Source organism: Hyperoodon ampullatus (assembly GCF_949752795.1).
Source record: "Hyperoodon ampullatus genome assembly, chromosome: 5".
Taxonomy (NCBI): domain Eukaryota; kingdom Metazoa; phylum Chordata; class Mammalia; order Artiodactyla; family Ziphiidae; genus Hyperoodon; species Hyperoodon ampullatus.
Genome location: NC_136918.1, coordinates 47,567,147 through 47,594,122, shown reverse-complemented (window position 1 = coordinate 47,594,122; position 26,976 = coordinate 47,567,147). Strand labels below are relative to the sequence as shown.

The following is a 26,976-nucleotide window of genomic DNA, read 5'->3' as shown; positions in this document are numbered from 1 at the left end:
CAGTTATGATTCCTTCATTCCTTTCCTTCCTACGGTGAATCTAGCTTGTAAATTTTCCTGAACATTCTTGATTCCATTTAATTTTTTAAAATTAGGATTTGCTAAATGTATAACTAGTAACTTTTTTATTTTTATAAGACTTTCCATGCTCACAGTTTGGGAGAACATCCTCAGATGTGTTACAGTTCACATTTTAGAAAATATGGTTACTGCATGTATATACCAATTCATTGTAAAAATGAATATGATCTGTTTTACTCATCATATCAGTCACTCAGTTCTGCTTAATCTTAACTTTCAAGTGATAGAACTCAGTTTGTTCCCTGACATGCCAGTTTTGTAACAGTGAAGTCTGTGAGTAAATGATCCATCTTTCAGTAAGAAGCTTTTGTTTACTAGATGAGTCTGAATAATATGGCTTTAAAGTGTCTTACAGAGGATATAATTATTTTCTTTTTTAGAATTACAGAGGACCATGTGATTCAGCATGGTCTGGTGGTGGATGGGATCAGTCTGTCTCTTGCACTCAGGGAGCATGAAAAACTATTTATGGAAGTTTGTAAAAATTGTTCAGCTGTAATGTGCTGTCGTATGGCACCACTGCAGAAAGCAAAGGTATGTTTATGTCATAACAAGTCCCATATTTAGATTTAAAAGTATTCTTGGGACTTCCCTGGTGGCGCAGTGGTTAAGAATCCGCCTGCCAATGCAGGGGACACGGGTTCGAGCCCTGGTCCAGGAAGATCCCACATGCCGTGGAGCAACTAAGCCCGTGCGCCACAACTACTGAGCCTGCACTCTAGAGCCCGCGAGCCACAACTACTGAGCCCATGTGCCACAACTAATGAAGCCCACGTGCCTAGAGCCCATGCTCTGCAACAAGAGAAGCCACCACAAGGAGAAGCCCGCGCACCACGAGGAAGAGTAGCCCCCGCTTGCCGCAACTAGAGAAAGCCTGCATGCAACAAAGACCCAAAGCAGCCAAAAATAAAATTAATTTAAAAAAAAAAAGGTTAATGCCTCATCTAGTTCCATTTGGTGGTATGCAGTATATGTATCTTACTAGGGGTCAGTCACTTCTCATAATATGAATTTTAACCACGTACATTAGGCCTTTGGAAATTTCACAGTGAATATTGAAGTTTTAACTATTCATAATGACCTAAAAATAGATCATTGTGACCTAGAAATGACCACGTGGTAGGTAGCAGTTTGTGATTTTCCTGAGACAAATTTGAACAGTGATAACTGAAGTCTCACAAGTTAGTTACTTAACTGGTGAGGGAGCCTATAAGACTTCAGTTCATCTGCACCTCCAGGTGGTTCTGTTGATCTGTGCTTATTCTTGCATTCTTACGAAGTGATAATTCTCTTTGTTAAAGATAGCTGTTAAGTGATAAATAGAACTTTAGTAAAAAGTTAAAAAGCCAATGAATTCTGATATGAAGCTATATACAGGAATTATTTAAAGTTCAGCTAACTATGATTCAAGTGATAGCCTATACAAATATTTTTTTACAACTAATCTTCACAAGGATACCCTTTGAAATGCACATCTAAACACATTTTTTCACATATAGATCTAAAAAATTTTACATCCAGTTTTTTTGGCTTCATGGATTTTTTTTTACAGTGCTTATTTTATTATTATTATAACCCATGTACTCCCCCCAGTCTATGGAGACTAAAACTTGAGACCAAACAGAGCTAATGCCTAGATTCTTTTTTTTTCTTGGTTGCGGCGGGTGGGCTCCTTGATTGCGGCCAGCAGGCTTCTTAGCTGTTGCATGCTAACTCTTAGTTGCAGCATGCATGTGGGATCTAGTTCCTGACCAGGGATCGAACCTGCATCCCCTGCATTGGAAGGTGGATTCTTAACCACTGTGCCACCAGGGAAGTCCTCCTAGATTCTTTATAAAAGTATATTCAAGTATTCCAAAGAAACATTTCTTTTGATTTTATTGAATTTAATTTTGATAGCTTTATAAATTTTTAAAAATTTTATTACAAGAGAAAATAATTATCTTTCCCCTGTATCAAATGAAAAGAATAATTTGTTGAGAAAGAAAAAAAATTGCCTGACAAAGTTCAATTAATTGTAATTATTTTTTTACACAATTATTATTAAGCTTTTTACAAATTTAAACTGTGTTTAAAAGATTCTTACATACCATCATAAAACCCAAAGATAGTACTCTGTTTTGCTGTGTCATTTCTGAAAGACATTCCTAACATCTTAATGGAGACATCCCTCAAAAAGTGAACCTTGGTGCCTATTATCGTCTAATATAAAAATTTTTTTCATTGCTCTACTTTTCTTACAACAGATCATTTCAGATAAATGACTTTATATAAATACATGAAGATTTAAATTTTATCATAACTAATTAGTTGTATGTCTTTCAGGTAATAAGACTGATAAAAATCTCACCTGAGAAGCCTATAACATTGGCTGTTGGCGATGGTGCTAATGATGTAAGCATGATACAAGAAGCACATGTTGGAATAGGTGACTGATTTTTTCTTGAACTTTTAAAGTTGGTTTAATCATTCGGTGATTTTGAATTTTCCTTTTGTAGACTAAAGCACAATATCAGATATATGAATGAAAACTAAATGCAGTAGGGTAATATATCACAGTGTATTTCCATCAGAAAGCTATTATAATTAAGCCCAATATTTAGGATATTTTACTTCCAAATTTTCAAGGAAATAAATACCACATTAGTGAACTTTATCTTTGCCAATTCTCCTTCCCAATAAAGTAACTTTATTTATACTTGCCATTTTGCACCTTTTAAAGTACTTTTACACATTATTTTGTCATTTTAAAACTCTAAATTTGTGATTTACATAGTTACCCTCATGGTTTTAAATTCTCATTTTAGAATGTTATTATTATTTACTTAATTCATCAAAGATTCTGCAACTTATTTTAAAGATAATTTTAGAGACAGGAAATTACACCAAACTATAATATAATTAAAAAATTTCAAATAACTTTCTAATTTAATAACCTTCATTCTGATTTCTATTTTTGCCTAAAATTTTTATTAGATTCAGAATACTAAAATCATTTTATTATGTTTAAATTATCAGTCATTTCCTATTTAAAACCATATTCTGACCTATCTTCCTCAATAATTTTATTGAGGAAGGAAAAGAGAAGAGTATGGGTTTTTTGTTGAAGGATAAAATTTTAGAGTTAGAAAAGAGGACAGTCCTCGCTCTGGAATTGCCTATGTGATGAGTAGTTATTGGCTCTAATATTTCCAGTGTATCTCTCAAATCAACTCCTTCCTCTTTGGGATTATTAACTCTTCATTTTGAAATTTTCATTTTCTTTCTAGTGTGTATACTGTTGTTTCCCAGAAGTCTTCATAGTAATTTGCTGATAACTTCCTATACCATATGTTAGAGCATAAAAAGCTACAGTATTTATAACAGTTTGATTCTAATATGATAACAGCCAGACCAGTAAACACAATCAGTTCAAACATCTGGAAATTTAGTATATAACAAAGGAGATGTTTCAGATAAGTAGGGAAACAAATTATTTGATTAAAAAATACTGATATAACTAGTTAGTTATTTGGAAAAAAAGAAGTGGGTTCCTTTCCATTGCTTATAGTAAAACAAATTCCAGATGGATTAAGGATTTAAATTATTTTTGAAGGCCATAAAAAATAATAGGAAACTTTAATGAATAATCCTGTTATTTGAGGTATGGAAGGATCTTTTAGATACAAAACCAAACAAAACAAGGAACTAAAAAGGAAAAAGATAAATATGTGTGGCAGAAGTAAATACTTCCCATAAACAAATTTTAAAGACAAACTGGTAAGGAATATTTGCAAAATAGATGACAGTCTTAATCTTCCTAATATGTGAGGTCTTAACAAATTAAGGAGAATAAGGAAAACATTCTAGTAGAAATATGTTGAAAGGTGTGAGCCATCAGTTGTCACAAAAGGAGAAATCTAAACAGAATATTAAATGCATGAAAAAGATATTGTCTCCCTAATAATCAAAAGAATATAAATTAAAATTGCTTATCAGATTGGCAAAAATTACAAAGATTGATAAAACCTGGAATTGACAAAGGTATAGATTAACAGATGCCCTTATACGATGTTAGTGGGAATGTAAATTGGTATACCCTGCATTATTATGTATAACAATTTTAAATGTGTGCCTATTGACCTAGCAGTTTTGCATCCAGGAATTTCTCTTAAGAAAATAAGTGAATATGTTAACAAACACATATGTTATAAACAATGTCCATAATGTAGTAAGTGACAAAAGCAGATTACAAAGCAAATAGTCCCATCTTTATGCACTCGTTTTTATATATGTTAAATATACATACATGAAATATGCATAAGGAAAAATTCTAGAAGTATATAGACCAAAAATAGTGGTTTTCTCTAGGAGTTGTGAATATAGGTGATTGTCTTTACCTATACATTTTGGAACATTTTTGATCCTTTTATGACAAAAGTAAAAAATTTTAATTTTGAAAAATAATTTTTTCAAAGCCGCTTCCATATTGAATAAACAAACTTGGCAATAACTTTTGAAACCTAAAGAATTCTAGTAACCTAAAAAAAGTTCTCATATTTATCAGATAAGATTATGTACTGATTTCAAGTAATAGTGTACATTTTTCTTTTAAAAAGCACACTGTGTTTGACTTATGCATGAAAGTTTTAAGACCATTAAACATAATCATATTTGCTTGGTTCAAATTACTCAATTTGCATAGTTTTCATGTTCATTGGAAATAGTGAAGTCAAAGCTGTTTTATAGCATTCTCTTCATTAGAATTTTTTTTAAATGTTCTTAGATCCTGAACTTTATTTTTATATTTTTATTATATTCTGATTCTTTGAAAATTGATATTACATGCCTGGTATAAGTTATAGCTTTGTGTTAATTACATATTTGATTTAAGTGGAGCAACCTTTTGGGAATCTATTGTCTACTATATTTTAGGATATAGTGATCCTAAGTCCAGGTTCAGCTGCTACAGTTAATTAAGGTATTTGCAGGTATATCATAAAAATTACACTTATCAGTTATCAATGAACTTACCTTTTTGTCCCCTTTATTACAGGAATCATGGGTAAAGAAGGAAGACAAGCTGCAAGGAACAGTGACTATGCAATAGCTAGATTTAAATTTCTCTCCAAATTGCTTTTTGTTCATGGTCATTTTTATTATATTAGAATAGCTACCCTTGTACAGTATTTTTTTTATAAGGTAAGTTTCACGGATATATTTTAGAATCAATTTCTGACAGAGTATTTGAAGTTTCAATTTAAGGAATGCTATTACCATACAAATTATTCTTAAAATTTTTTTCTCTATAAGTAAAACTAACAGTTTATGGAATATCCTTTTATTATTTTATTACAATAAATCTAATGTGTACTCACAGAAAGCAAATCAGTGGTTGCCTGAGGCCAAGGGTGCAGGTGATAGAATTGACTAGAAAGGAATATGAGAGAACTCTGCATGACAGAAAAGTTCAACTTGATTATGGTGGTGGTTACATGGCTGTATGAATTTGTCAGAATACATCAAAATTCACACTTAATTTTATTCTATGCAAATTAGAACACAATTAGTTTGATTTCTTTATTGTTATTTTGTCCTGAACCAATAATAAATTTGAATTTTAACTCCAATATGATGATTTCAAGCAGAGGTTCTTAATCTTTTTTGAGATTACAAATTATAGGGATTTTAGATGCATAAAATAAAATACATAGGATTACAAGGAAACCAATTACGTTGAAACACTGTCCTAATCTCTTGACCCTTATGGGCAAAGATGGGGTTCTGTGGAATCCATATGAAGAGCCTTTGAGTACCAAGACATTTAATACATCAGAATGTCCTATATTGCGTATATTTCTGTAATTAATTAATAGCTGCAACCCAGTGAAAGAACACAGGTAGATTGCATAATGCTAACAGATGATGGTGGCAGTTTTTTCCTAGCTTATTATTATAACTTTTGCTGTGACATAAGGCTATTGAAATGGAAAGATGTTTTGATCGTTCCATTTGTTGTATTTTAAATATTTTTGCATTTTAAAGCAATTTTAGCCCTAAAGTTTAAGTAAACTTTTCTTATTTTACTATAAATGAAAAGTATTGAATAATAGTTGGTAGGTTATAAATTCAAAATTACGGTATTGCTTGGCAATGATAGGAATCAAAGGTGTTTTCTTTCTGACATTTGCAATGCTGCCTAGACTACTTTTAGACATATTTTAATAAAATGGGAATCCTATTTCCCCATTTTATACGACCAAGTTCTTATGGGCAGATCTACTTACCATATCAACTGATACTATATTTTTGGACTCTTTTAATAGCCATTTTTAGAAATTGTTTCTCTTTTAGACCTAAATATTTCAATTATTTCCATTTAATCTTGTTTTTCAGAATGTGTGCTTTATCACACCCCAGTTTTTATATCAGTTCTACTGTTTGTTTTCTCAACAAGTAAGTAAATAGAATCTTTTGTTTTATCCTTTTAGAGTAAAGTGTGTGTGTTCAGTTTTTGGTAGATACTTGGAGGGACTTTTTCCATTTTTCCTAGTCCTACAGATAACTAGACAAAACTTTTCTAATAGTGTATTTAATTAGCATAACATCCATAATATTTCTTTATTCTGATTTTCAGTTTGAAGCAAGTGTTAATACCAAAATATATTTTAACTCTGGATGCTTTTTTTAAAAAATAGATATTAACTCTTAATAGCTTATGAGAGAATTTGGTGAACTTTTTTCAACTTACGTGTAGTATTTCTGCAAAATCCGTATCAAGCCAGGCCAGGTAATTATTGGAAGTTTACCTCATTATTTATTTTTTGAGTCATAGAATTTTTTTAGATTTGGAAGAAACATTAGTGATTGAGTCCAGGGATGACATACAGGTTTCATCTCAGAAGGTAAATAATTAATAGAGGTTCCAGGAGTGCTATATTGAAAAGGGTTCTGAAGGTATAGGCTCAGAGGGAAAACTCTGTAATAGGTTAGCAGTAGCTATAATAAACACATGGTGGGTCTTTTGTTGTATACATGTCACATAGAAAAGGAAATTGAAATCCATAGAGATTAAGTAGCTTGCCCAAGATCACATAGCTAAACCATACTTGGACCTACTGCTTTTGACTACCTGAGCACCCTTTTCACATACCACACTCCACATCTCTAATTGATCAAGACGTTTATTCTAGTTTATTGAAATGACAAGTGTATTATTATTAGGTTTTTTAAATGAGTTGTTTCTACCCTTAATCACTGTTTTCTCCTCTGTTTACAACCTATAACTCTAAATTTCAGATACCTGCTTGGACATTGATTGCCAGTAACAATGTTTGCTTACTTGGATGAAATAAAGAATGCTGTAAGAGCATGTGACAAGGAGACTTAACCTATTTTGATTAGGTTTGGGGGGAGTTTCTAGTATAATTCGAGAGACAGTATCAATATTAAGAAAAGCAATATACGAAGAATAGGCAAAGTGCTAAGCAATTAGTACCAACTAATTACCAACAGTAGCACATACGACTTTTTAGAAGAAGCAGCTATCATCAGGAATTTGAGCCAGTGTTTTTAAGTTTCATGGATCATGGATTAAAGGAAGTGTAGGACTTAGATGGGAAGACAAAGCCATGAAAGCAAAACTATGTGTGTAGTATATCAAGGGAATAATAACAAGCCCAGGATGCATGTAGGAGAATTGTGTAAAATTACATCACAGGACCAAATTTGAGTATCTCGAAATATAGATCCAATTCACTATAATAGCAGAATCACTTGACATAACAAAATGTTCCAGTTTCCACAAAGATTATAAATCTAGGAACATTATGTCTATATAAGAAACAAGTTGGAATTATTAAAATGGATTTTGTGTAAATTTGAAAATATGTAATGTAATTTCTATATTTTTAATATGCTTCTTTGTAATTACATGCATAAGTATAATAGTAATACATAGTTTAGGGTCTCAAAATTCCTACAAATTTCTCTTTCTAGACATTGTATGACAGCGTGTACCTGACTTTATACAATATTTGTTTTACATCCCTGCCTATTCTGATATATAGTCTGTTGGAACAGCATATAGACCCTCATGTGTTACAGAACAAGCCCACTCTCTATCGGTAAGTGTTTTCCAGTATTAAATGTCCATACATTTCTTACTGCAAATAGTAGGTTACATAGTTATCAGTTTTTGAAAGTATCTTAAAAATAAGCAAATATATCAGGCACTGTCTTGGTGGTTAATGCTTTACGAAGGAAGTACTTCAGTTGTCATATGGTTTATAATTGTTGAACATTAAAGAGAACATTTGAATGATTTTTTCCAATGTTTTTAAGAATGAATAGTTTCATCCTAGGAATGCACTGAGCAGTTGTGTAATTTGCACTTACTGTTGTAAACCAATAATACTCTGTTTCATGGGCACAAAAGAAGTTATTCAGTAATTAGTTGTCTCTAGAGTTCGTAAAAAATTAGTTCATGTTCTAGCACTGCCAAATTTATGAGTAGTATTTGATGCAAAATGCAGAGTTGAGGACATAAATTTTCCCAGCTCTCCTGGGTTATTCCTTTCTCAGAACCAAGTAATCATAGATATGTGGAGTCAGCTCAGGACCAGCTTATGGTTCCCACATTAACTTGACCTATACACTTAACAGAGATATTCAGTTATCCAGAAATGGCAGTAACTTACCTTGATTTCCCAGGTTATCTAGGACTGGGCTTGACCCAACATTGGCACAGATGGTTCTTCTCATAATAGCTATTGATAGACAAGAACTCATTTAGGAGCCTCAGTGCTGAACCTAACTCAGATGACTCCACTGAAAAGAAACAATCACGGCAGAATGACTGAATGTTTACAACAGAATATAACGAAGAGGGAATTCCCTGGTGGTCCAGTGGTTAGGATTCCAAGCTTTCACTGCTGTGGGGCCCAGGTTCGATCCCTGGTCAGAGAACTAAGATCCCACAAGCCATGAGGCGCAGCCAAAAAAAAAAAAAGAATATAACAAAGAAAAATCAACTTTTCACAATTAAACTGAAGTATTATGCCTATATCATATTTCTTTATTAAATGAGAAAATGTATTTGAATATGTTATGAGAATTACAAGCTGTTACACAGATGTATATTATAAGCAGTGGTTTGTAAATTAGGTTTTATTCTTTCTGCTAAAATTTTTAAGCAATTTTAAATTAAAAATCCATCTTGTTTTTTAATTATCAAACTGTAATAATTATTTAGTAGGTATAGTAAGTCCTAATACATTTGTTTTTTTCTTCCTTTTTCTTAAATTTGCAGAGACATTAGTAAAAACCGTCAACTAAGCATGAAAACATTTCTTTATTGGACCATGTTGGGTTTCAGTCATGCCTTTATTTTCTTTTTTGGATCCTATTTTCTAATAGGGAAAGATACATCTCTGCTTGGAAATGGCCAGGTAAAATATATAGTTTTTTAAAGAACATTTTTAATAATTTAGTTTGGCTTTTGATAACCTTCTGTCATACAAAATAAAGTAAAATTCCATTTAAGTTATAAAATTGCAGGTATTAAATTAAAATGCAATTATAAAAAGGTTTTTAACTTTTTTTTACTTAATAAAATTTTATACAAATGAGAATTAAAACAGAAAGGCAATGCAGTGTAATTTTAATATGAAACTCAGGTTACCTAAGCAGTTTTGTTGTTCAAAAATTAATTCACACAAGGGGATATGTTCATGCCCCTGCATGATGTTCACTTCAGGATTGTGTTTTAACAATGGCTACTGTTTATTTAGTACTTAACTGTTGTGTTCAGTGCTTTCCATGCCCCATTTCCATTAATCCTCAAAATAATCCCATTGGAGAGATATTATGATTCAGCTTTTTTAGATGAGAAATAAGGACTTAATGTTTAGGTTTTTGCTTTTTTTTTTTTTTCTCTTTTGCGGTACGCAGGCCTCTCACTGTTGTGGCCTCTCCCGTTGCGGAGCACAGGCTCTAGACACGCAGGCTCAGCAGCCATGGCTCACAGGCCTAGCCGCTCCGCGGCATGTGGGATCTTCCCAGACCAGGGCACGAACCCGTGTCCCCTGCATCGGCAGGCGGACTCTCAACCACTGCGCCACCAGGGAAGCCCAGGGTTTTGCTTTTAATTGGAGGAATTTTTTTTCTTTTTGGGGTGGGGGGGCATGGTGGTATGCTTGGGAAGTGCTACTGTACTTTTCAGTGCACTCCAGCAATTCTGAGGATGTCAAGTTACTGTTTAGAGTGGCCATTTTTCTGAAATGTGAAATTGGAAAGGAGTACCACACAGTACGTTGTTTCTGTGTCCTGATTGGAGTGCTCATGTTGAGAGACTGCAGAACTAGGCCTCTCTTTCTAGGCTTAGCTAGATGGGTCAGAGGAAAAGAAATGACAGCTGTGGTACTATGGTAGACTGGAAATGCTTGTCACCTTTAGTTTCTCTTTTCCATTGGCAATATTTAAGTATTCCAAAATATTCAATATATTTGCAGAAACAGAGATACAAGGTTTGCAATTGGGAGAATATGAAGTTTTATCTGTTCAACAAACATTTATTGAGGACCAGCCATTACCATGTACCATACCAGTGTCTGGATTTATGAGAGGAACTAACACACTCAGTTATGGAGCTTAAGAGTCTTGTGAGGGATACAGAAAATAAACAAGTAAAATAACAAAATATTCAAGTGCAGTGAAGGAAATGGGTTTCAATTTTAGAGCGGCTTTAACCATGCAGATCCCTTTAGGATGTAGAAATGGAACATATGTATTATTGCCACTCTGCTTTTGAGGACATATTTAGCCTGGTTTGGACAAATATATGAATCTAGTTTGTGTAACATGAAGGTTACAGCACTTCCCCCAAGTATAACTACCTTTTATTGAATTTTTCTCTCTTCCGGATATATTCCATGTATTAGCTTACTAAATTGTAATAACCCTGTATGAGGAAAATATTTTTTCATATTAGAAAATTAACCTCAGAAAGGTTAAGAAACTTGCCTCAGGTCACATAGTGAATAAATTACAAGAGTATAATTCAAACTCAGATCTGTATAACTTCAAAGCCTATGTGCTTAGCCAAGATCCTAAATTCCTTTGAGAAACAAGTATTAGCCTGGTACCCTTCTGTGCAGTATTGCCACTTGTGCAAAGACCATCAAACATATAGATATATGAGTGAGCATGCCCATTTCCACCTGAAATACTGGGCTAAAACTGGACAGAGTGAAGAGGGGAGAAGAGTTAAGAAAGAAGGAAGGTATCACTGGATGAAAAGGAAGTTAAAGAGATCTCTCTTGTTGCTAGTTACTACTTTTTTCTGATTTTAAAAGTAACATGTGCCCATTATGGTAAATTTGAAATACTCTATAGGAAAAATATACAAAGAAAATAAACCGCCTGTTCTTCTACCCAGGTGTAATTATTTCTGTCATTTTTACATATTTTCTTCCATTCTTTTTTTATTTTTTACTGTTTTTCATTAACCTCATAACTTATCCCCTTATTTCTCAATGATAGGCTTATTATAATTATCCCCTTACTATAGTCTAAGTGATTTTTCATGTTATTAAAAATGCTTCAAAAATGTTTTTTCACAGCTACATAATATTCATTACATGGCATAAATTATTTAAGAATGCTTATAATTTAGGTTTGTTTCTAGTTTTTAGTGACTTTTAAAATTAAATCTTTGGGGACATCCCTGGTGGTCCAGTGGCTAAGACTCCGTGCTCCCAACGCATGGGGCCGGGTTCAATCCCTGGTCAGGGAACTAGATCCGACGTGCCACAACTAAGAGTTCACATGCCGCAACTCAAGATCCCGCACGCAGCAACAAAGATCCTGCATGCTGCAACTAAGACCCAGCACAGCCAAACAAACAAACAAATAAATAAATAATTTTTTAAAATTAAATCTTGAGCATGCTTTATACAAAAGAAAAGAATCTTAATGAAGTGTAAATTGTTGTTGGCCCTTTAGTACAAAAGTTTTTCTTCTTTTTACGAACTGTTATTTTTTTTTTTAACTCAAATTGTACGTCATTAACTTCCCCTTTTAGCCTACCGGTTCTACCACTCATATATACCACTCCCTGTAGAAACAGTGGAAAAGAAGCATACATTGCAATCAGTCAAATTGGATTTACATCCTGGCACCTGAAGTTACCATTTGAGTGATTTGGGATTAATTCTTTAACTTCTGTAAGGCTCAGTTTCCTCGCTGCAAAATTAGGAACATGATTACTACCTTATAGGTTTGCTGTGAGGAATAAACAACATATTACATGTAGGGCATTAGGCTAGCATATAGAAGTACTCAATAAATCTTAGCAGTATTACTTGTTATTATTACTATCAAATCATTATATTGAAGACCCTGTTCTACCCAGTCCCCCCCAATCTACTTCTCCCAGAAACTCTCCTCTTTTTTTTTTTTTTTGCGGTGTGCGGGCCTTTCACTGTTGTGGCCTCTCCCGTTGCGGAGCACAGGCTCCGGACGCGCAGGCTCAGCAGCCATGGCTCACGGGCCCAGCCGCTCCGCGGCATGTGGGATCCTCCCGGACCAGGGCATGAACCCGTGTCCCCTGCATCGGCAGGTGGACTCTCAACCACTGCGCCACCAGGGAAGCCCAGAAACTCTCCTCTTTAACGGTGTAAGTTAAACTGTCCTTGCTGGCTCTCTCAGAACATGCAGTGCTTATTTCTAGTTCCAAGCCATTACTATGTTTTCTCTCTAGAATGCTCTTGCCTCTTTTTCCCAAAGTCAGTCTTATGACTGTCTATTCTTCAAGATTGAGCCCACAGGTCCCTGTCCTTTCACTCCAGCTCCCTCTTACGCCTCCCTGTACTGAAAGTCTTTTTCGACATGGGTTGAATGCTTTCTGTTTTCCAGTAATTATTCTTGTATGCCCAAGAAATCTGCAAACAGTGGAGGACCTAGAGTAGAAAATATTAGGGGGAAGTACTGGGAAGAGAAGTGGCTAGAGGTGAAGATGAAGTCAGTGCAAACATCTGATCCTGAGAAAGGAGGAGGAGAAAGAGTTGCAGTAGTTTGGGATCCACGAAGGGCAAGACAGTTCAGGGAAAGTTAAGATTCTACCCCCATCTTTTGTGATGGGCCTAGCAGTATCATGAATATTCTAGGTATTAATTAATTTTCAACAATTTTTTTTTTTTTTGGCCATGCCATGTGGCTTGCAGGATCTCAGTTCCCTGACCAGGGATTGAACCTGGGCCACAGCAGTGAAAGTGCCGAATCCTAACTACTAGAGCACCAGGGAACACCCTCAACAAATATTTTTGAAGTATCCATTCATTCATTCTTAACTTCTCTTTTACTTAGGAAAGAACTATTTATTCTTCATATATTCCCCTCAGATCTTTTTAATAGGTCTTTTCTCTTAGTAAAATATAAGAATCCTAATAAGTTTTCTCTGAGATTTGGAAAGACTAGAGGAATGTATATGACATGTCTGAGTACCTGTTTGTGTGTGTGTGTATAAACTGCTTTCCTATAGACAGATCTTTACCTTCCAAGCACCATAAAAAAGATATTTCTTTACTGTCACTCCTTGATTGCCAGAGAACAAAAAATATATTAAGAGGACTGAACTACTGACTAATTTTTAATTGTTTTTCTTCTAAATATTAGAAGAGTTAAACTCAAATAAAATTTGTCTAGCCTTATGCAGGCTTAAAATACTCAAAGTATTTGGAATATAAGTATTAGTTCAAAACTGGGGCTTGTCTTCCAATACCTTAGTATCATCTTATCACAAACATTTGTCAAAAAGTCAGATTTGTAATTTGGTGAATATTTGGGTAATCTTTTCTTTTTCTTTTTTTTTTATAATTTTTTTTTTTTTTTTTTTTTTTTTAATGGCTGTGTTGGGTCTTTGTTGCTGTGCTTGGGCTTTCTCTAGTTGTGGTGAGCAGGGGTACTCTTCGTTGCGGTGTGCGGGCTTCTCATTGCAGTGGCTTCTCATTCTGAAGCACAGGCTCCAGGCGTGCAGGCTTCAGTAGTTGTGGCACAGGCTCAGTAGTTGTGGCTCGCAGGCTCTAGAGCACAGGCTCAGTAATTGTGACACACGGGCTTAGTTACTCCGCGGCATGTGGGATCTTCCCAGACCAGGGCTCGAACCCGCGTCCCCTGCGTTGGCAGGCGGATTCTTAACCACTGTGCCACCAGGGAAGTCCCTTCATATTTTTTTTTTCCAGAGTTGAAAATGAGCTTAACATAAAACTTCATATTATTTCTGTAATCCAACAAGATCAACTTTGTTTGAGTTGGTGTTTTTTAACAGGCTTTGTAGAAGAGAACAATCATTTCTTTTTTATTAATTGAATTTTGACAAAAGGTAAAATTATTATAATGTATTTTGTTAGAGATCTGAATGTAACTTTTAAAAAATGTTAACTCCTCCAAGAATAATAGAAAAAACTGACTTCCGTGATACTGGTTTTTAAAAAACAGCTTAATTGAGGTATAGTTGGTATACAATAAGCTGCATATATTTAAAATTTATAACTTGATACTTTTTTACCATCTTAACATTTTTAAGAGTACAGTTCAGTCATGTTAAGTAAATTCACATTGTTATGCAACAGATCTCCAGAACTTTTTCATCTTACAAAGCTGAAACTCTGTGCCTATTAAGAACTACCGGGCTTCCCTGGTGGCGCAGTGGTTGAGAGTCCGCCTGCCGATGCAGGGGACGCGGGTTCGTGCCCCGATCCCGGAAGATCCCACATGCCGCGGAGCGGCTGGGCCCGCGAGCCATGGCCGCGGAGCCTGTGTGTCCGGAGCCTGTGGTCCGCAACGGGAGAGGCCACAGCAGTGAGAGGCCCGCGTACAGCAAAAAAAAAAAAAAAAAAACTACCCATTTCCCTTCTTACCAGCTCCTGGAATTTACCGTCCTTTCTGCTTCTATGAATTTGACCACCTATGAAATCATGTTTTTTTAGAAGCTAAATAATTGGGAGGTGAACACCAGTGAAGAATGTTTATTAAGGTTACTATAAATTACAGAGGTACTAAAAGCAAATGACTTTTTTAAAAAAGAAAAATTTGTCTCCTTTGTTCATCTCTACAGAGTAAGTGTTCTCATATTGGGACACTACTTGTTCTAAGTGTTGCTGTTGTCCAGAATATTTTTGGAAATAGCTTATGTTATCTTTCTGTGATCTCATGAAGAAACTTTCTCAGGGAAGAATATTTAAAGTCATAGACAAGGGAAGATGTTACTGAAGGTTATAGATAAGGAAAGTATGAGAGGAACAATTTAGATTACAGGAGTTCACCTCCAGTTAAAGCAAACTTCCACAGAATGCAATGGCAAAGGCATCACGGCTTGGTTAAGTGTATATTAGAAGAATTTTTAAAAAAATTTATAGTGAAGGAAACAGAACAGAGGGAATTTTAGTCATGTGGTAAGAGTGGAAAACTAAGATGATGTAGGGAGAAAAATTTTGGGAGAATAGTTTCAGAGGTAGCTGAGTTCCCATCCCAACATTCCATGACATTCTGCTTGTCTAGTGGTTTCAACCGAAGGCTTCAGAGGAAAAAGACAATAAAGAAAAAAAGAATCCTTTGTTAACTCAGGAACTTAAACACTAATACCTATTCCACTCATTCTCAGTGGTCTGATATGAAAATTACAATCTAGATAACTACTGTTTAAAATGAGATCCTGCCCTAATAAGGGTTTTTAAAATTTGTTTTGGTTTTGTTTTACTGAAGTATACAGAAACTCAAAAATGTCAACCATTAATTTCTTTTTTTCTCTCTTTATGGAATTATACCCAGTTTGGAAAACTAAAATAATTGAAATTCAAAAAAATGTGGGATCGGAGAAAAAGGGAAAAACTATTAGAGTATTCTAATTCCAGTTAGACTTCTCCAGTAGAGAAGCTGGAATTGTCAGACCCTCGGCACTGTTCTAAACTATATATTCACTATTCCACCACATTAAAAATCAAATGACAAAGGAACGAATAAGGATGAAAAAGTAATTCTTCACCTCTTATTCAAGCCTTCTAGGTCTGGACTGTTTGCCAGATTAGTTGGGGGGAAACAATCAGCAACACAGAATCGAGGAGTTGAAATTTCAGGTTGTAATTTTGAGAGAAAGAGAAAAATAAAACTTTTTGTAGTTTTTGCTAGTATTTTTTTTTAATGTTAATGATTTCTCCCCTTACTTCCTATCTTTAATTAGTTTCTCTTTCACACTATACATGTCATCAGCTGTTGAAACCTAGCCATCAAATGATAAGAGCTCTGTGTTAAGATAGAAATATACTATTTTATATTTGTATTCCACCGAGAATTCAGTATCCTTTACTTTCATTCAAATGATTTAACCACCATAATTACCAATCAGGTCATTCAAGAACACATATGTAATTTAATTCCTGTCAGTAGATACAGATTTCTTTTAATTAAACCTTGTATGATTAAAATATCTTTGATTATCTAGTTCATTACAGAATTTCCCTGTATGTTCATTTATTCATGAGACAAATATTTAAAGCACTAATAATATTCCAAGCAATTAATAGAAAATTACATCATATACAGAGAACAGAAAAATATACCTTGCTTCTTATGGTATCACCCAACAATTAGTCAATGTTTAAAACCAATAATAAAGAGATAGTTTGTACTGGAGAACTGAACAACTGATTAACTCTATAGAAGATAATTCTTTTATAGATCAATGTGTAGTTAAGTTAGACCTGTTACGAAATTTGAAGAAGTTACATTTTTTACTATTTCTACTTTCTGGCCTTCTCTTCTCCCTTGAATGTTCTCCTGTAGGGCTTTCACCCCCAGCACTCCCATCAAAACCATGTTCTTTATGGTCACCAGCCACCACTTCATTGCTAAATCTAAGAGCGTGCCTCAGCCCTTTTGAACTCAACCACTGGGTACAATTTTTGAAGCCTTCCTGCCTGCTGCATTATCTTCTCTCAGCCTCTGTAAGTTACTTTGGCTTCCTTAGCAACTGTTCCTTTTCAGTCTTCACCTCCTACCCTCAGAATCAGGGCTTCTCAACCTCTGCACCAATGGCATTTTGAGCCAGATAGTTTTTTGCTGTGGAGATTCACCCTATGAATTGTAGGATGTTTAGCAGCATGCCTACCCACTAGATACCAGTAGCACACAGGCATACACCCCTAACCCCCCCACCCAGTTATGACAACCAAAAATGTCTTCAGATCCAGCCAACTGTCCACCGTGAGGCAAAATGCCCCCAACTTGAGAACCGCTGTTCTAATTGTTCTACGTGGAGCAGTGGCCTAGGACTCAGTTCTGTGCCATCTTTTATCTGTACACAGGGTGAATTCATCCTTCTCATGGTTGAAACATTGCTTATATGCTGAACTCCCAGTTTTACATCTCTTCCAGTTGCTTATCAGATTCAAATAACTAACTGCCTTCTCTACCTGTAAGTCTCGTAGAATCTCAAAGTTAATATTGCTAAACAGAATTTTTTTATGTCTTCTGCAAACCCATTTCCCTTCCAATTCTTCTTATATTTATTAATAAATGGAACTACCTTTTACCCATCTGCTTGGGCAGAAATCTAGGAATCATCCTTCATTTCACTTCTTCTCTCACAACCCATATGAAATCGCATTGGTTCTGATGTCACACATATCCTGGATGTTTCTCCTTCTCTCCTCCTCCACACCAATCAGATCATCACCATCTCTTTCGGAGACCATAATAGTAACTGCCTTCTTCCTGCTCCTGCTTCTGTTCTTCCCCTTCCTACTATCTCTTCTCCACACAGTAGCCCAAGTGATCTTTTAAAAATGAAAAGATCTTGGACTACCTCTTGGACTGTATTTCCTTCCACCCTCCCTTTTATTCACTCTACTCTAGCCATGCTGGTTTTCTTGCTCTTTCAGACCAATTAGTTCCTGCCTTAGGACTTCTGCACTTGCTGTTTCTCTGCCTGGATGCTTTTCTCTCACGTGGTCATTTGACTGACTCCCTTATTCATTCAGGTCTCCTGAAATGTCACTGGCTTGAGTAGGCCTTTCTAGCCCACTCCAGTAAAATCCCATCCCCCTCACCTTCCATCACTTCCCGACCCCTTACTCTACATTTATTTTCTTTTATTTATTTGTTTGTTTGTTTATTTTTGGCTGCATCGGGTCTTCGTTGCTGCACACAGGCTTTCTCTAGATGCAGCGAGCGGGGGCTACTCTTTGTTACAGTGCGCGGGCTTCTCTGTGGTGGCTTCTCGTTGCAGAGCACAGGCTCTCTACCTCAAAGTATATATTTTTGGGTTTATTTATTTTTTGCCTCCTCCACTATGTGTAAGCTCCTTGAGGTCAGAAACGTTACCTTATTGCTGCTTTATTCCCCAAGGCTTGGAATAGTACTTGGCGTAGAATAGATGCTCAATTACTATTTCTTGAGTGTACAAATGAATAATGAATGATCCTTTTAAATTTGGAATACACGGTTGGCTTTAATTAGGTAACAAATTAAGTTAGAAGAAGTGATTCAAAAAAAACAGATTGTGTTAGAAAGTGTTTTGAGCATCTGTCTCTTCTGAGCAGGGGCAGATCCAGGTTTAGTAGAGTAATCTAAGCCTTAACTCGTTTTGGCAGGCCCTCTTTAAGGGAAAGAACTGTAAGTACAAACACAAGTATATGTGAAAGTGATTATGAGTGACATAAATAGGTCCCACTTAACCCAAGCCAATGTAATAAGCCCAACTCAACTTCTCTTTAGCCAGATTCTGCCACTCACTTCATCATCACCTAAACTAATTCAAGGAGAAATCAGAATGGAAAGAGTCTTAACTGATTGATGTAATTGAAATACATAGCTTGTGCTAATTTTATCCAAAAAGGAGAGAGAATGTGAATGTGTTTTCTACAGCTCCCTCTAGGGCCTTGAATGCTAGAAGGAGCCCTAAATCTTCCTCTGCTTCTAAGGAAGATACCATGTAGCTAGTCCCAGTCTGGGCCCAGTAAAACCATATACTGAGGGATAGACATGTGTGGTTGTTACCACTCCCAGGCCCAGGTTCCCTGACTGCATCAATTACCTATCTCCATATCCCTGAAAGAGGAGCTGGCTCTCTTAAGAGCTGAGTTAAGTGAGATCCAATGATTTTTCAGTATTTCCAGGTCATTTCTAGAGATGATAAAAGCAGGAAAAGTCAATATGACTTTTCCATTATTTTCCTCTTGACAAATAAACTCCCCAAAATACCCTCAAATGAAGGAATATTAATGTTTCATTGTTGATTATAATAACCATTATTCATTGATTTTTTTTTTGCCTTTTAAGCTTTTTATTTTTTTAACTGAAGTATAGTGAATTTACAGTGTTATTAGTTTCAAGCATACAGCATAGTGATTCAGTTATATATATATAAATATTCTTTTTCAGATTCTCTTCCATTATATGTTATTATAAGATAGTGAGTATAGTTCCCTGTGCTATTAGGTCTTTGTTGTTTACCTATTTTATATTTAGTAGTGTGTGTATTTTAATCCCAAACTTCTAATTTATCTTCTCCCCCCACTATCCCCTTTGGTAACCATAAGTTTGTTTTCTATGTCTGTGAATCTATTTCTCTTTTGTAAATAAGTTCATTTGTATCATTTTTTAGGTTCCACATTTAAGCAATATCTTATTTTATTTGTCTTTCTCTGACTTACTTCACTTAATATGATAAACTCTGGATCCATCCATGTTGCTGCAAATGGCATGATTTCATTCTTTTTTATGGCTGACTGATACTCCATTGTGTATATGTACCACATCTTCTTTGTCCATTCACCTGTCAGTGGACATTTAGGTTGCTTCTATGTCTTGGCTATTGTAAATAGTGCTGCTGTGAACACTGGGGTCTGTGTATCTTTCCAAATTAGAGTTTTCTCCGGATATATGCCCAGGATTGGGATTGCAGAATCATATGGCAACTCTTTTTAGCTTTTAAGGAACCTCCATACTATTCTCCTAAATGGCTACACTAATTTACATTCCCACCAACAGTGTAAGAGGGTTCCTTTTTTGCCACACCCTTTCCAGCATTTACTATTTGTAGACTTTTTAATAATGGCCATTCTGACCAGTGTGAGAGGATACCTCATTGTAGTTTCGATTTGCATTTCTCCTATAATTAGTTATATTGAGCATCTTTTCGTATGCCTGTTGGCCATCTGTATGTTTTCTTTAGAGAAATGTCTTTTTATGTCTTCTGCCCATTTTTTGATTGGGTTGTTTGTTTTTTTGATAATTAAGCTGCATGAACTGTTTGTATACTTCAGAAATTAATACCATGTCAGTAGCATCATTTGCAAATATTTTCTCCCAGTCCATAAGTTGTCTTGTCGTTTTGTGGATAGTTTCCTTTGCTGTGCAAAAGCGTTTAAGCTTAGTTAGGTCCCATATGTTTGTTTTTGTTTTTATTTCCATTGCTCTAGGAGACAGATCCAAAAAAATATTCCTGCATTTTATGTCAAAGAGTGATCTGCCTGTGTTTTCCTCTAGAAGCTTTACATTTAGGTCTTTAGTCCATTTTGAGTTTATTTTTGTATATGGTGTTAGAGAATGTTCTAATTTTATTCTTTTATGTGTAGCTGTCCAATTTTCCTAGCACCACTTATTGAAGAGACTGTCTTTTCTCCATTGTATATTTTTGCCTCCTTTGTCATAGATTAATTGACCATAGGTGCATGGGTTTATTTCTGGGCTTTCTATCCTGTTGCATTGATCTATATGCCTGTTTTTGTGCTGGTACCATACTGTTTTGATTGCATTAGCTTTATAGCGTAGTCTGGAGTCAGGGAGTGTGATTCCTCGAGCTCCATTATCCTTTCTCAAGATTGTTTTGGCTATTCAGGGTCTTTTGTGTTTCCATACAAATTTTAAAAATTTTTGTTGAGTATTTTATTTATACCAGGCAATATACTAAGTATTTTAAAATAAACAATAATTTTATAAGCACTGAGGTTGTGGTTTATCTTTAATTACTTAGATGAGTTTTATTGCCATTGGAACCCATATATTTTTTTCTTTCTTTTTCTTTTTTTTTTAAAACAACCAGCCTTTTAAATAATTTTTTTTAATCAGTGGTAAAGATTATGACTACTTTGTAAACTAAATTAACATAAAGTTCTGGTTGTGCTCTTATTTGTGGAAATTAAATTGACATTCTCTGGGGATTCTGCATTTTTAATAGGCCTTAGTAAGTTTTGGCTATAAAGCCCAGGGCAATACTATCTAACTGGCATTAACTGCATTTTTACTTGAAATCTCTTGAATAGGTCCACTGGCCGTTATCTTTCCTTTCAGGTGTTGGTTTTGTGTATAAGTTTCTTTTTACCTGCTCTTTCTATGGTGTGTCCAGAAATACAGTGGAAGGTGATCTGCTGTGACTTCTGGTTGGAATGGTTTCAGAAAATAATTGTGATTGAACAGGGTTTTATTATCATTTTTACTTTGTGATAAGAGTAAAGCAGTCACTAACAACTATATCATTATCACTAAAAACTGTGCCACATAATTCCAAACCCATCTTTGAGTTTCCAGTCTGATAATGTTATCCACAGAATCATTTTACATAATAATAAACATGATAATGCTGTATGGTGTTTCTTCTCATTCTCCTTTAACTGTACTAATCTAGTCACAGATTTCAAATGTAACTGGCGTAAATGATGCAAGTAATTTTTAGTAAAGAATGTACACTAGTTACTCTTTGCGTCACTTCTGATTTAGCATCATTTTAACCCATAATGCAATACTGGTTTATTTGTTCTGTTTTAGATGTTTGGAAATTGGACATTTGGTACCTTGGTCTTCACAGTCATGGTTATTACAGTCACAGTAAAGGTATGGTACAGAAATTAGAAGCATGGATACATTTTGTGTCTGTATAATTCTTAGTTAATTTTCCTCATTTCTTTATTGATAGATTTTCCTTTTTCAGTCATGAATAATTTCATGGATGCCTAGTTTAATAATTCATTTTAATTTTTGTCAAAAGATTCATTATGAATTCATTTTTTAAATTCATTATTTTGGAAAGCCTCAGCTGATTTTTATGGTCAGATAAAGGTTAACCCCTCAATACTCATCTCTGAAATTCTGCTTCTCTCTGTGTAATGCAAGACAACACAAGCTGGTTTAGGCCATTGAGTTCTGAATAAAGTACTCATGAAATTTTAATACTGCTTCCTCACAGAAGAAAAATACTATAAACTTGAAATTGTTGAATTTCATACTAGGATCTTTTCATTAATATTTATCTTCTGAAGGACTTTGCCGTAGCAACCTTAGTCACTATAATTAATACATTTTATTCTTGAGTTTTAGCTGAGAAGTTAAAGATTTATTGATTTACATTAAGGGTTTTTTAATTTATTTTTTTAGATGGCTTTGGAAACTCATTTTTGGACCTGGATCAATCATCTTGTTACCTGGGGATCTATTTTATTCTATTTTGTATTTTCTTTGTTTTATGGAGGGATTCTCTGGTGAGTGACTGTATTTTATTTTAGTTATATTGATTCAACTCTAATAAATAGTTATTATGATAGATTTTATTATGAACAAATTCTACTCAGAATAGTTTTGAGACCCTATCCTGATAAGAAATTTAGTTTTTTCAGTTGATCTTACTGATATGGAAGAAAAAAGAAACTAACAATTACTGAATACCTACTATATTCTAGTGTTTTACCTAAGATATTAAATTGATTCATCACAATAATCTTGTTACCCCATTTTTTTCTATTTGGAAACTGAGCTCCAAAATCACAACGGTTAAAAGTAGCAAAGCTAGGATTTACTTGAAAATTAATGTTCTTTACACTAATCATATTACCTCTAAATTATTATTAATGTATATAATTTAAAAAGTCACATAGAATCATTAAATTTTCATGAATGAGTTAACTTCTCTCTCAAAAGTAGTGTGCTGCATATTCATTGGTAAAATCAGATATTCAGCTATTCTGATAGATTAAAAATTAATGCTTTTCCTAAGATTCTTTGGTAAGTGATGGACAGCTGAAATCTCTCAGTTGGAGAATGTATATTACATTGCCTACTGTGCCTGTGATCCCTGTATCAGGCAAAATATTACAAAAGGCAGGGAAAAAACTTGTATTGGCTAAACATTAACTTTCATTTAGGATTATAAAAAGATACTCTAATGAATATCGTTTGTTTGTTTTAAATCCTCTTTATTTCTGCATTTCTTCCTGTATTTCTCCTCATTCTTTTGAAGTGATATATACACAAACCCAAAAAGAGTATCTTGACAATACCTACTACTATGTAGAACTAATATTTGTGAGTACATTTATTTTAAAATCCATGTGTAGAGAAGATCCTCTAAGTAGAGCTTTTCAACCTAAAATTTAGGTAATCAAGTTTGTAGTTGCTTAGTAGAAAATATTTTATTACATACTTTTTCTTGCTTTTTTGGTCTCTTAAGTCTGTATTATTCACTACATAATTCTTTTGAATTATCCTAACACTAAGATAGGATAAGTCAATTACTTGCTACTTTCCTAATTATAAAAACTATGGTTGTCATTCAGATGAATTGGATTTTATTTTTAACAATTAAAATCTACCATGTTTTATTAGTTGATTAATTAAATTACACTGATTCCACATTTTGAACATTTTCCTGGAGTATTCTTAAAATTGTAACCTTCATGTATAGTGGGTTTACTTAATGTCGTGATTTAAGAATCTGTCTTGTCGGTTTCTTCATTTATTATAAGCCCACTTTCTTTCTTTGCAGGCCATTTTTGAGCTCCCAGAATATGTACTTTGTATTTATTCAGCTCCTGTCAAGTGGTTCTGCTTGGTTTGCCATAATTCTCATGGTTGTTACATGCCTATTTCTTGATATTGTGAAGAAAGTATTTGACCGACAGTTTCATCCTACAAATATTGAAAAGGCACAGGTAACCACTTCTTATATACAATACCTTTTTAATTAGGAGTCTTGATGAATAGCTGTCATTATAATTTGCTTATATTAGAAAATAGGAAATTATCTATTCCTGTATCAAGTATTTTGCAATATAAATATTGTTAAATGTGATATTTTTAAAGTTATTGTTGCTATTAATTTTATGACTCCTGAAAAATTATAATTTTTAAAAATTACATTGTGTTATTAATAGAACTAGATTTTAAGTATAAAACTTTCAAGTTATGTCCAAATAATAGTATAAATATGTCTTAAATAGTATTATCACAGCCTTCTATCAAATATGTATAATTGGGATATATATCCATTTCTTTAGAACCATTAGAATTTCAGTAGTACTTCTTCAGGTCATATTGTTTTCAACAAAAGTATGAAATAAGTTCTTTAACCTAAACTTCTACAGAATGGATTTTTATAAAATATATTTTCTCACTAAACACTAATAATATTAAACTACAGCAGATATTAACAGTATGTTACATAGTGTTTAAGAATATGGTCTTTAGGGCTTCCCTGGTGGTGCAGTGGTTGAGAGTCTGCCTGCCGATGCAGGGGACACGGGTTCGTGCCCCGGTCTGGGAGGATCCTGCGTGCCGCGGAGCGGCTGGGCCCGTGAGCCGTGGCCGCTGAGCCTGCGCGTCCGGAGCCTGTGCGTCCAGAGCCTGTGCTCCGCAACGGGAGAGGCCACAACAGTGACAGGCCTGCGTACCACAAAAAAAAAAAAAAAAAAAAAAAGAATATGGTCTTTAGGGCCTGATAGTTGTGGGTTCAAAACCCACATTCTACCACTGAGTAGCTCTGTAACTTTAAGTCTCCGTTTCTTCATGGGTAAAATTATGACAGAAATATCTATTTCATTACATTTGTAATAAGGATTAAATGAAATAATGTTCAGACACAGAGTATATCCTCAAGAAATGATAGCTATTTAGTATATTTGACTTTTTTGTGTATTTGACTTGTACATAAGCTAGAAATATTGGTTTGCCCTATTAACTGTATCATGACATTGAACATATGTCAAGAGTACATTCTAATCAACTTTTATGCCCTTGTAAACACAGAGTTTATTAATCATTTAGTTCTGCCTAGGTTGAGGTTTTTGTGGGGGTTTTGGTTTTTGTTTTTGTTTTTTGCATGTTTGCTATATGCCAAGCAAATTTTGGAAATCTAGTTGTGTGTTCATGCTACAAATAGAATAAGTGCTTCTTAAGTATTTAGTGATTTGAGTTAGGTTTCTTAAACAGTGTATTGGTTTTAATTTCAGTTGATCATACTAACATTTCTTTAGCACTTATTTGCTTTGGTCACTCAGTCCTAGCAAATACACATTTTAACAACACCGAAGCAGCATAGGCCTCTGAAGCCTGACAAACTTAATTCAGATACTGTTTTAACCACTTATAAAATGCATGTCCTTAATCAAGTCACTTCCCTAAGCCTCGGTTTCTTCCTCTGTAGAATCAGAATAATAACTACCTTACTTGATGGTTAGAGATCATTAATATAAAGTGCCTAACCCTGGGTCTGTATGTAGTAAGTCCTCAGTAAGAACATAATTATAAGAACGATGAGGATGTTGCTCTGATACTGATCTTCAGCTGGGGCTGAAAAAATTTGCATAATCTGATTACTGTGTCTGCCTATGCATATATTTATATCAGTATGGGCAGACTTTTCCACTGTGCAATATATTACTTAAATATATATCAGAAAGGTTTGCATATCTTTTTTCTAATCTTCAGAGATATTCATGATAATAGAATACTACTTTTAATACATTGTCTATTATACTTTTTCTAGACCTTTATGGAGAACATATTTGTCTTGCCCTCTTGGCTATATAAAGTTATATTTCACCAAAATATATTAATGACATCACTTAAAAAGTTACTTCTTTATAAAAGTAAATAATGATTTATTTACATTTATCCTTAGAAATTTTCTTTAGGAAGAGCATTGTCTTTTCATAGAGATTTCTTAATGATAATAAAAGGTGATAATATTAGTCCTTATTACCATTTTTATAGACCTCTTTTTAAAGGATTACACAGGAAATATTTGATACCTTAAGGCGGACCCTTAGACAAGAAAAAGTTAGAAGTACTTTATATATATTTTAGTTCTTTTACCATAGGTTAAATTGATTAAAAATGGAGTTGATTTTAAAAATCAATCATTTTTCTATGTATGAAAGCCAGTATAATCTCCCTTTCTACCCTACTAAATTCCTTTTAAATGATTTGACTGGATGTTCAACTGTGATCTAATCTAAAGAGAAAAAGAGTGTGATACATATTTTTAAAATTGAATCACTTTGCTGTACAGCAGAGATTGGCCCAACATTGTAAATCAACTATACGTCAATAAAAAATAAACATGGAAATAAAAATAATCTAAAGAGGAAATCTCTACTTCCACTCAGGGATTTTCTAGCCTACGGGGGATTTTTTTTGTTTTTGTTGAGACAGTATATGGTCATTCATATCCTGTGCGTGACATTATTCTTTCGCTATAGTCAGTAATCTTTATTATTTCAGCCTTGTACTTTCACCTCTGATTTCAAATGTTGAGAAAGTTGTTAGAAAGTTATCAGGTACTTACTTCATTGCTTACCAAAAGTAGCAAGAAAAATCATATCAAAAGAAAAGTTGTCAGCATTTATTTTGAGCTTTGTTTTTCTGCAGAATAACAATGTGGTATTAAGAATAAATTCTTTTGATAGCAAAGCCAATGGCCCTACAAATGTCAGTTATGTATGTGTACCATGTATGATATATCCTACTCTTGTAGGGACAAATGTCTTTACAAAGTTTGTCCTGTGTCTGTCTCTTAGGTGATAAATACAGCTCACTGACTTGTTGTATGTCCCATCCCTTTTCTGTCCACTTATAGATGTACTCCAACAC

General features: G+C 34.2%; 1 protein-coding gene across 1 annotated transcript in view; it reads left to right on the top strand.

The window, feature by feature from the left end:
- The window catches only part of ATP11B (ATPase phospholipid transporting 11B (putative)), a gene marked incomplete at its 5' end in the record, with an annotated part of 103,729 nt that overhangs the window by 65,540 nt on the left and 11,213 nt on the right, over nt 1-26,976 (top strand). The window contains 9 exons of the mRNA XM_079705224.1: nt 462-615; nt 2,407-2,509; nt 5,117-5,262; nt 6,457-6,516; nt 8,059-8,186; nt 9,371-9,509; nt 21,883-21,948; nt 22,489-22,592; nt 23,873-24,038. Of these exons, the coding sequence (XP_079561350.1) occupies nt 462-615; nt 2,407-2,509; nt 5,117-5,262; nt 6,457-6,516; nt 8,059-8,186; nt 9,371-9,509; nt 21,883-21,948; nt 22,489-22,592; nt 23,873-24,038 (1,066 nt within the window). The remainder of the gene's footprint in view (nt 1-461; nt 616-2,406; nt 2,510-5,116; nt 5,263-6,456; nt 6,517-8,058; nt 8,187-9,370; nt 9,510-21,882; nt 21,949-22,488; nt 22,593-23,872; nt 24,039-26,976) is intronic.